The sequence below is a fragment of the Myotis lucifugus genome, unplaced genomic scaffold, assembly GCF_000147115.1.
Source record: "Myotis lucifugus unplaced genomic scaffold, Myoluc2.0 scaffold_2015, whole genome shotgun sequence".
Classification (NCBI taxonomy): Eukaryota; Metazoa; Chordata; class Mammalia; order Chiroptera; family Vespertilionidae; genus Myotis; species Myotis lucifugus.
The window spans coordinates 14,326-25,016 of NW_005873063.1; the positions used below are offsets into that span (position 1 = coordinate 14,326).

Genomic DNA, 10,691 nt, shown 5'->3' on the forward strand with positions numbered 1-10,691 from the left:
CCCTTTCTCTCTGTGAAAAATTCAATAAAATATAAAAAAAAAAATTAAGCAAGAGATGCTGGCAACTTAGACCAGGGTGATAACACTGGAGGTGAGAAGTAGTGGGTTCTGGATTGATTTCGAAGGAAGAGCAGATAAGATTTATGGAAAAGGTTGGATTAAGGTATGACTCCAAACTTTTGACCTTATAGCCTGAAACCTTGCTAAAACTCACTTCTTAGTTCTTTTTATTTTTTTTATTTTTATTGATTTCAGAGAGGAAGGGAGAGGGGAGAGAGAGACAGAAACATCAATGATGAGAGAGAATCATCGATCAGCCGCCTCATGCACACCCCGCACTGGGGACCGAGCCCACAACCTGGGCATGCGTGCTTGACTGGAATCCAACCTGGGATCCTTTAATCCTCAGGCCAACGCTCTATCCACTGAGCCAAACCAGCTAGGGCTCACTTCTTAGTTCTTATAGCTTTTTTTTTTTTTCTTCAGATTTTTCTTTTTTTAAAATATATTTTTTATTGATTTCAGAGAAGAAGATGAGAGAGAGAGAGACATCAATGATGAGAGAAAATCATTGATCGACTGCCTTCTCCACACCCCACAGTGGGGATCCAGCCCGAAACCCGGCATATGGGAATTAAACCATGACCTCCCGGTTCATAGGTCAACCCTCAACCACTGAGCCACACTAGCTGGGTCTCTTGGGATTTTCTATGTAGACAATCATGCCACCTGTGAACAGATCATTTTATTTCTGCCTTTCCAATCTGTATACTTTTTATTTCTTTTTCTTGCCGTATTGCACTGGCTAGGAAATTCAATATGATGTTTGAGTGGTCAGAGTGAACATCACACTGGCTGGGCTGGGGTTGATTTTTGTAAAATAATTTTTCTGTTTATTGATCATATGCTTTTTCTTCTTTAGTCTGTTTATATGGTAAATTACATTGATTGATTTTTCAAATATTGAAACAACCCTGAATTAATGAGATATATATATATACTGCTGGATTTGATTTACCAATACTTTGTTGAGGGTCTTTGTGTCCAAGTTTATGAGGGATATTGGTTTGTAGTTTTCTTTTCTTGTAATATCTTTGGGGTTTGGTATGAGAGTGATACTGGACTCACAAAATATAGTACTACAAGATTTTTTTACCAGAACACCTCAAAGAATGGAGCTGCAACTACTGAGATGGGGTTGAACTGAGGGAGGAACAGGTTGTTGGGAAACAGACAGGAGTTTAGTTTTGGCCACTTTAAGTCTGAGATGCAATTAGGTGTCCAAGGTGAGAAGTATGCAGCTGAGTGTGCCGCTCTGGGGTTCAGAGGGAATGTTAATGTGGAGATGTATGTTTAAGCATCGACATCTCAATGCCATTTATTTGTTTATTTACTCTTTATTGATTTGAGAGAGAGAGAGAGAAAATCAATGTGAGAGAGAAACATCAATCAATTGCCTCCCATATGCACCCTGACCAAGGATTGAACCCACAACCCGGGTATGTGCCCTGAACGGGAATTGAGCCCACAGCCTTTTGATGTATGGGACGATGCTCCAACCAACTGAGCCACACGGGCAAGGGCTCAATGCCACTTAACATCACAAGACTAGATGAAATGACCTTGGGAATGGGTATAGCTGGAGAAGAGGAGCACATTCTGAGTCACCCCAAAGTGCTCCCTGGAGCACCCAAAATTAAGAGGCATAGCAGATGGGCAGTGACGAGAACTGGGATGGAGTGGGAGGAAAACCAGGGGCAGAGGGGAGGCCTTACAAGCCGGGTGAGGAGCGTTGCCAGGAGACGGGGTGACCAGTGTGTTGGTTGCTGCTGGGAGTTGCTGAGAATACAGCACTGGCTTGACCAACATGGAAGTCATTGGTGACCAAAGTGGTTGGGGTGACATGGTGGGGACAGGGGCCCAATTGGAGTGGGTGCCGAGGATCCGGAAGGAGAACCAGTGGAGACAGTCCTTTCTCAGAAGGTTGAGGGAAGGGGAGTGGGATGATAAGAGACAGGCAACGCCTGGACCGGGAAGAGGGGAGCGATTTGGCAGGTTCGCATGCTGGTGGGAATAATCTGGAAGAAGGAGAAGTTTTGATGTGGCAGAAGATGGGAGAAAAGCTGGAGTGATGCCCTTGGGTGGGCAAGAATGGAGGGGAAGCGAGAGCTCGGGGAGAAGGGGAACCCTGGAGGGAGGGGAGAGTATTTACACCTATACTAGAGGCCCGGTGCACGAATTCGTGCACAGGTGGGATCCCTCGGCCTGGCCAGCAATCGGAGCTGATGGGGGCCGGCCAGCCAGGGAGGGACTGCGGGAGAGCTCCAGGGCGTGTCAGGCCCTCTCACCCAGTCCCGATCGGCCGGACCCCAGCAGCAAGCTAACCTACCTACGGTAGTGAGGCCACTCTGGGTCATCCCTGTCTGGGACTGGTCTGTCCTACCACTGTGCTGAGGGCGGGGCTGTGGCTGTCTTGGTCAGGGCCACCCAACACTGGGCTGAGCACTAGCAGATGCCAGGCAAATGTTTGTTGACTGAATGAATGACCTTCACAGCGTCAGCCTCTCAGATGCTTGGAGCTGTTGAGATTTCTGTGTGCAGCCTCCCTCCAAAGCTGACGGACACTTTGTCCCATATAACATGTCACCCTCATACATACATTATGCAACATAGGGACAGACATGCACCAACATCCTACCTGGCACCCATCCCACAAATATTTGCTAACTCTGTGTCAGGGGGAGAGGCCTTCAGGGCAGAAGAAGCAGCATGTGCAAAGGCTCAGAGGCAGGGAAATCCAGGGGCTGCTTTTGGGGCTAGAGGAACTGTTTGCTCTGCCTGGACTCCCAGAAAGGGCCCCTGGCAGAAACTATGGCTGAAGATGGAGAGGAAGGAAGGGAGAGAGAGAGAAGCATGGGTGTGAGAGAGAAACATCAATCGGTTGCCTCCTGTCCACCCCTCCAACTGGGGATCGAACCTGAAACCTAGGTATTTGCCGTGACTGGAAATCAAACCCGTGACCTGGTGCACAAGAAGATGCTCCAGTCACCTGAGCCACCCTGGACGGGGCTCAAGGCAGGTTCTGAGCAGGAGAGGGAGGGGCAGGTTTGTGTTTAGAACTGGGGGCGGGGGTGTGGGGAGGGTGGAGAGGAGGCGGTGAGTCTGCCATGGGCACTGTGTCCTCAGCACCACCCAGCAATGAGCAGGTCCAGTAAACACATTTCACATAAACGTATGAATGAGAAAAGGAGCGGACACTCGAATGATTGAATTATTTTTTAAACTGTTTTTATTGATTTTGTTAGAGAGGAAGGGAGAGGGAGAGAGAGATAGAAACACCCATGCCTGCTGGTGTGGCTCAGTGGTTGAGCTTCCACCTGTGAACCAAGAGATCACGGTTCAATTCCTGGTGGGGCATGTGCCTGGGTTGTGGGCTCGATCCCCAGTGTGGAGCATGCAGGAGGCAGCTGATCAGTGGTTCTCTCTCATCATTGATGTTTCTATCTCTCTCTCCCTCTCCCTTTCTGAAATCAATAAAAATACATTAAATAAAAAGAGGCCGCAGGCGTGGCTCAGTGGTTGAGCTTCCACCTGTGAACCAAGAGATCACGGTTCGCTTCCCGGTCAGGGCACATGCCTGGGTTGCGGGCTCGATCCCCAGCAGATCAGTGATTCTCTCTCATCATTGATGTTTCTAGCTCTCTCTCATTTTCTCTCTGAAATCAATAAAATTATTTTTTTTTTGGAAAAAGAAACATCCATGAGAGAGAAACGTCCATGAAAAACATCCATCGACTGCCTCCTGCACGCTGCCTGCTGGGGATCGAGTTACCTCTTGGTGCATGGGACGATGCCCAACCACTGAACCATACCGGCCAGGCCCAATGATTGGATGCTTCTATCATTAAGCATGAAAGCTCAAGTCTTTCCTGGGGCATTCAAGGCTCTATGATCTGGTCCCTTGCCCACCGCACTGAGCTACCATACAACTGGCCCCTTCTCCCAGGGCTCAGGGACCCCTGGCTGTCCTCTAGGCTGCCAGCCTTTGTGCGAGGGCCTTCGCCCTTGCTGCTCCATCTGCCTGGATTGCTCTTTCCCCAGAGGCATGTTCCTTGAGGGCAGGTTTTTGGTTTCCTGTTTTGTTCCCCTCCACAGCCACAGTGCTGACAACACTGTGCAACTCGCAGCCAGTGCACAGTACATATTGGTGGCATCTCTCTACCGTATATAAAAGGCTAATATGCCAAGTGTCCCCTCTGGAGTTCCACCTGGAGAAGGGGAGGTGGATTGCTCGCTATGACGTGTGCTGACCACCAGGGGGTGGCGGGGACCACGGTGGGCGACCTGTGTGTGTGTGGGGGGGGGGGGGACACGCTGTGTGGAGGCGTGAGGGTGGCGAGGGAAGGAGGAGGTGGGATGTGGGGAGGAAGGAGACCTGATGGGCCCTGATGGCTGGCCAAGCCTAGGGACCCTACCAATATCGTGCACCGGGCCTCTAGTTAATGGATAAATGATTAAATTCCCCCCAGCTCGCCCGGAGAGGTCTGAACGTCGTCCTCATCAGTCGCAACCTGAGCAAGTTGGAGCATGAGGCGAAGGAGATAGGTGACAGCCGCTGGGGTGGAGGTGGTGGGGGTGATGGGGGTGGTGGGGGTGGTGGGGGTGGTGGGGGTCCTGGGCTGGGAAGGTTGGGAACTGGGGCTGGGACTGGAGGAGGGCGTGGCAATGGGGCGTGGCCGGGCGGGGCGGGGCTTCTGCTGCATCTGGGCCCAGGGAAGGAAGGATGGAGCAGGGGCTGGGGCTGAACCCCGCGGACAGGGGTAGGGGGGCACAACTGGGACTGGGTTCCAGCTCAGGGCCTGGCTCCCACTGCCTCTCCCCAGAGCGGCTTCATGGCAGGGTCACTCGAGTCATCCAGGCGGACTTCACCGGTGGCTTGGAGATCTACGCGGCCATTAGGACAGGACTGAGGGACCTGGAGATCGGAGTCCTGGGTATGTCCAGCCCGCTCGGAGGAGCCGCGCCCTCAAGGGCCCCCATGCTCACCCGGACCCGAAACCCTCCGGGGTCGCCCTCCCTCTGCCCCGAACCGGTCTCTCTGGGGCTGCTGGAGCGACACAAACAGCTTGTCTCCTCCCGCTCAGTGAACAACGTGGGCATGTTGTATGAAAACACCCTGGTGAGGCTGCTGGACCGTGAGGACGTCGCCAAAGTGAGTGAACCGAGTCCGCGCCCGCTCTGCGCTCCTGCGCCCGCTACTGCCCCCTGTTGGAAACCCACGCGGCCTGTGGGTTGCGGAAGGAGGCACCCTGTGTATTTATATGCCTTCCGCTGGAAAGTGGTTTTCAAAGCTGCGCGTCTCTGATGTCCAGGACGCGATGGGGGCGCCCTCTGCATCGCCCACCCAGGACTAGTGCTCAGGTTCTCTGCTTCTGCCCTTTCCGATCGCCGGGTGCCAACGTTAGCGGGGAATGGCCCACCTGGGAAACCAGTGCCTGCCGCTCGCAGTCTGTGGTTTTCTACATTGTCCCTTGGGATCGTTCTTGAATCCCACGGCTTCTTTTTTCTTTCTTCCCGTTTTTATTTTAAATACAGTGGGGCCTTGACTTACGAGTGTCCCGATTAACGAGTTTTTCGAGATACGAGCCAGTCTCTCCGCTGATATTTTGCTTTGAGTTGCAAGCTAAAATTCGGGTTAGGAGCCAGCTTCAGATACCCCACCGCTAGTTGGCGCAGCGAATGTCACAGTGAACGCCACAACATCAGCCCAGCATCACGTGTCTCACTCGTTCACTTTTTGATTTGACATACGAGTAATTTGAGTTACGAGCTCCGTCATGGAACGAATTAAACTCGTAAGTCAAGGCCCTACTGTACATTTTTATGGATTTCAGAGGGGAAGGGAGAGGGGGAGAGAAATAGAAACATCGAAGATGAGAGAGAATCATTGATTGGCTGCCTCCTGCAGGCCCCTTACTAGGGATGGAGCCAGCCACCCAGGCATGTGCCCTGGCTGGGAATTGAACTGTGATCTCCTGGTTCATAGGTGGATGCTCGACCACAGGTGGACGCTCAACCACTGAGCCACACCAGCCAGGCAATAGGGATGGCTTTTAAATGTTAAATATTATTATTTCAAAGAAATGCACTTGCTCATTTTATCAAATTTAAAGAGGCCAGTTGTGTATTCTGCCTCTGGTATTAGAGGCGGTCATTGTTTGAGACTAACTCTGCAAATGAGAATGAAAAAATATTTTAAAAATAACTGTTTAAGGCCCTAGCCGGTTTTCTCTGTGGTTAGAGCATCGGCCTGCAGACTAAGGGGTTGTGGGTTCGATTCTGGGTCAAAGGCAGGTGTCTGGATTGCAGGATCCCTGCCCCTGGTCCAGGTGCCTGAGGGAGGTAACCAGTCAATGTGTCTCTCTCACATTGATGTCTCTCTCTCTCTCTCTCTCTCTCTCTCTCTCTCTCTCTCTCTCTCCCCTCCCTTCCACTCTCTCTAAAAATCAATGGGAAAAATATCCTTGGGTGAGGATGAACAAAAAATATAAAAATAATAAAAAATAACTGAGGGCATTATTCCTAAAGCAACGAGGAATTGTAGCACCAAGATTTTGGGGAAAAGAGAATCCAAAGATATAGATCTGACATTTGGAGCAATATTTCCCTACAAGGTGGTGCTGAGAGACATTGATTTGTGATTCCAATTAACCCATTCAATTCAAACCCATGTTGTTCAAGGGTCAACATGGGTTTGAGACCAAAACCTCAAATCAACAATACAGTTATTTATATTAAATATACAGCATTCAGTGAAATATAAGAGGAATATTAGAAGAAAAATCATGACCATAAACCAAAGAAATGATCATGCAAACAGATGCACGTGTGACCAAGATTGAACCTGCAATCCAGGTATGTGCCCTTGACTGGGAATCAATCCGGAATCCCTTTGGTCCGAGGGCCAACACTCAAGCCACCGAGCATAACTGTCCAGGGCTATCTATCTATTAAAAATGCGAACACCCAGTGGAAATGGGAGCCATATTGACAGGCATTCTACAACAGAGGAAATCCAAATGGCCAATAAATATATGAGAACTTATTCAACCTCATTCTTATTAGAGAATCGCAAATTCAAACCAGAATGAGGTACAACTGCACAGCCACTAAAATGGTTAACACTAAAAGTGTTGGCAATGCCAAGTGTTGTCAGGATGTGGCACAACTAGAATTCTTAAACTCTGCTAGTGGGCATATCAATTTGGACAATTTTGGGGAAACTGGCAGTATCTCTTAAGGTTGGAAATATGCATGCTCTCTCATCCCCCCATGTCACTCCTGGTTGTATGAGCCCACATGTGCTCCAAAGACACATTCAGGAGTGTTTCTAGATAAATTATTTGTGACAGCCCCAAACAGATAGTGTTGCAAACAATATCTTTCTATTGAATTCATTCCCCACATGTGTGAGTACCTTGGAAAGGAATGAATGTCCAGACATGGAGTTGATGAGTCAAAGGGTATGCACATTGTAAATTCTAAAAAAAAAAAAAAAAGTGTCCATCTTAAAAGAAAAGTAAGCTAGGAAATAAGAAAAGGTGGGGGTGGAGGCAGGGTTGATGGAGGGACGACTATGGTTCTGTTTCTTCCCCAGAGACTCTCTGACGTCATAAACTGCAACATCATGTCTGTGGCCCAGGTAAGCCTGGGCGAGGAGGAGTTCAGTCCACGGTCAGCATAGCTCTGCCCACTCGGGGTGGTCCCCCCACTGCCCGCCCATGGAGAAGGCGCTAGGGGAATACTCCCCAGGAGAAGGTGGGGGGATGGGCGTGAACTTGAGGGGGAGGGGGCAGGAGAAAGGACTGGAAAACGGGGCCCTTCCCACTCTTCTCTGCAGATGACCGCAATTGTCCTGCCCCAGATGGTCTCCAGGTAAGAGGCAGGCCTTTCCTCTTCCCCTCTGGCGCCTCCTCCATCCCACCTCCGGGCTTCCCCCTTCCCCTGCTGACCCAGCCGCGTTTCCAGCTCGCCCCTGTCCCTCTGACATTTCTCGGACTAGGACATGGCTCAGGGGTGGAGGTGGGGGAATCACCTTTCCACGAATGCTTCCTCCTCCAGGCGCAAAGGCATCATCATTAACATCTCCTCATTCACTGACAAGAAGCCCTGTCCACTTTTATCAGCCTACGCCGCTTCCAAGGTACCCAGGCCCCACAGACCGCGGAGGGCCGCCCTGCCATAGCCCTGAATGCGTGTGTGCGCGCGTGTCACCTGGGCACAGCCCAGCAGGGATTGTTTGTTTGTTTGTTTGTTTGTTTGTTTGTTTTTAAGAGAAACGGAGGCTCGGGGAAGAGAGAACAGGAGGTGGGAGTGAGATCGGGGCTGGCGGGTGGGGTAGAGGGTGGGTGTAGGGGAATACCGGGAGGGCGTGGAACGCCGAAGCGTTCGGGGGTTAAGGTGAGGACTTGGGGCGGGACATTGGGGGCTTTCTGGTCGGTGCGGGGGCAAGGCTGGGCTGGAGGCCTCTGCACAGCGAGGCTCACGAGCCTGGGGTCCTCCCTCTCCTTCCTCCACAGGCCTTTGTGCGAAACTTCTCGCAGGCAGTGGGCGCGGAGTACTGCTCCCAAGGAGTCATCGTGCAGGTGCCTGACTCCTAAGGGACGTGACCGTGACCGAGTGGCAGCTCCGGAGGCGAGGGGCTCTGGCGGGGGGAGGAGCTCAGCCACAGTGGAGGAGGCTCTGAAGGACTGCAGTGGAGCAGCCTCCCCAGCGGAGAGTGTTTGCAGGGGGCGTGGCCTCTGCGGGGCGTGGCCTGAAGGGGCGGGCTGGGGGCGGGGCCTGGAGGGGCGGGCTGTCTGAGTCCCCAGTGGGAGAGCAGCAAGTGGGTGGGACTCTGGGATTTTCTTTTTTCCTTTTTTATAAAAATATGTTTTTATTTATTTGTGTTTATTTTTTTAAAAAATTTTAAAGTAGAGACTTGCATTTATTTTATTTTTATTTTATCTATTTTTATTGATTTCAGAGAAGAAGGAAGAGGGAGAGAGATAGAAACATCAATGATGAGAAAGAATCATTGATCGGCTGCCTCCTGCACGCCCCCCTACTGGGGATCGAGCCCGCCACCTGGGACCCTTCAGGCTGCAGGCAGAGGCTCTATCCACTGAGCTAGGGCGGGACTCTGGGATTTTCAAAGAGCCTGGGAGCTAAGCCAGGGTGAGATGGGAGTTCTCCCCTTCCTTAGCTCCTTGCTTCCTGCAGACGGTGAGCCCCTTCATGATCGAGTCAAGTTTGACCAAAGACGTAAAGTACCGGACACTGTTACTGAGCTCCGAAGACTTCGCTCGGCAGGCGCTGGACACCCTTGGCCTCACCTCCCAGACCGCCGGCTGCTTCCACCAAGCTGTGCTGGTGCGTTCCTGGTCGCAGAGCGGGAAGGGACACTCCCTGGCCCAGGGCCCCTCGTCCTTCCTCTGCAGGGAGGACATGTCCGGAGGAGGGGAGGGCCCCCACCTTGGGCTGGGAAGACAGGAGAAGAGATGGGGGGACCCACGCGTGGGTGTATCCTGATTCCTGGTACCTCTTCTTCCCAGAACGCCCTGCTGGCTCTCCTCCTGCCCGGCTGGTTTCGTCTCAGTCGCTGGGGACCGAAGTGTTTACTTCTGTTGAGCAATGCTATGGCGAAGGCAAAGCCCGCCCATAAACGGCCTTGAAGAGACGCGGCCACTCGCCTGCCACCCCCCCATCCTGGGCCAGGGCTGTTGATGTTAGCAAAGGTGTCCCACATGTGGGGATGGATGACAATTAGGCCCACGGCACAGAACTGGACACCGGAACACCTGGATATTTGGGGACAACTGTGGCATCTCTGACCTCTGACAGAAAGATGGCATTTTTTTAAAAATATATTTTATTGATTTTTTACAGAGAGGAAGGGAGAGAGATAGAGAGTTAGAAACATCGATGAGAGAGAAACATCGATCAGCCGCCTCCTGCACATCTCCCACTGGGGATGTGCCCGCAACCCAGGTACATGCCCTTGACCGGAATCGAACCTGGGACCCTTCAGTCCGCAGGCCGACGCTCTATCCACTGAGCCAAACCGGTTTTGGCAGAAAGATGGCATTTTTTAAAAAAATATGTTTTATTGATTTTTTACAGACAGGAAGGGAGAGGGATAGAGAGTTAGAAACATTGATGAGAGGGAAACATCAATCAGCTGCCTCCTGTACACCCCCTACTGGGGATGTGCCTGCAACCAAGGTACATGCCCTTGACCGGAATCGAACCTGGGACCCTTCAGTCCGCAGGCCGACGCTCTATCCACTGAGCCAAACCGGTTAGGGCAAGATGGCATTTTTTTGAGACAACTAGACAGCCATGGGGATATACAGTATATGTGTGTGTGTGTGTATTATGACCACCCCATCAGTACTTCATTGAGCCACCTTTTGCCTTCAATATTGCGGCGATTCTTCTTGGCATTGACTCCATGAGATGTTGAAAGATGATTCGAGAAATCTGACACCAGGCCTGATGAATAGCACTGTCCAGTTCTGTGAGATTTGATGGTTGTGGAACCAGCTGCCTGATGGCTCTTTTAACTTCGTCCCACAAATGCTCAATTGGATTGAGATCTGGTGATTGTGGTGGCCACCTAAGCAAGGTAAAGTCTCCCTCCTGTTCTTGAA

The 10,691-nt window shown here is 51.3% G+C and overlaps 1 protein-coding gene across 1 annotated transcript in view; it reads left to right on the plus strand.

Moving 5' to 3' along the window:
• LOC102433871 (very-long-chain 3-oxoacyl-CoA reductase-B-like) overlaps window positions 1-9,995 on the plus strand; it is a 13,270-nt gene extending 3,275 nt beyond the window's left edge. Inside the window, exons 3-11 of the mRNA XM_006108278.3 lie at window positions 4,530-4,605; window positions 4,884-4,994; window positions 5,145-5,212; window positions 7,658-7,702; window positions 7,901-7,935; window positions 8,122-8,203; window positions 8,580-8,645; window positions 9,262-9,411; window positions 9,594-9,995. Coding sequence (XP_006108340.2) covers window positions 4,530-4,605; window positions 4,884-4,994; window positions 5,145-5,212; window positions 7,658-7,702; window positions 7,901-7,935; window positions 8,122-8,203; window positions 8,580-8,645; window positions 9,262-9,411; window positions 9,594-9,713 — 753 coding nt within the window. The 3' untranslated portion in view covers window positions 9,714-9,995. The remainder of the gene's footprint in view (window positions 1-4,529; window positions 4,606-4,883; window positions 4,995-5,144; window positions 5,213-7,657; window positions 7,703-7,900; window positions 7,936-8,121; window positions 8,204-8,579; window positions 8,646-9,261; window positions 9,412-9,593) is intronic.
• The last annotated feature ends 696 nt before the right edge of the window (window positions 9,996-10,691 follow it).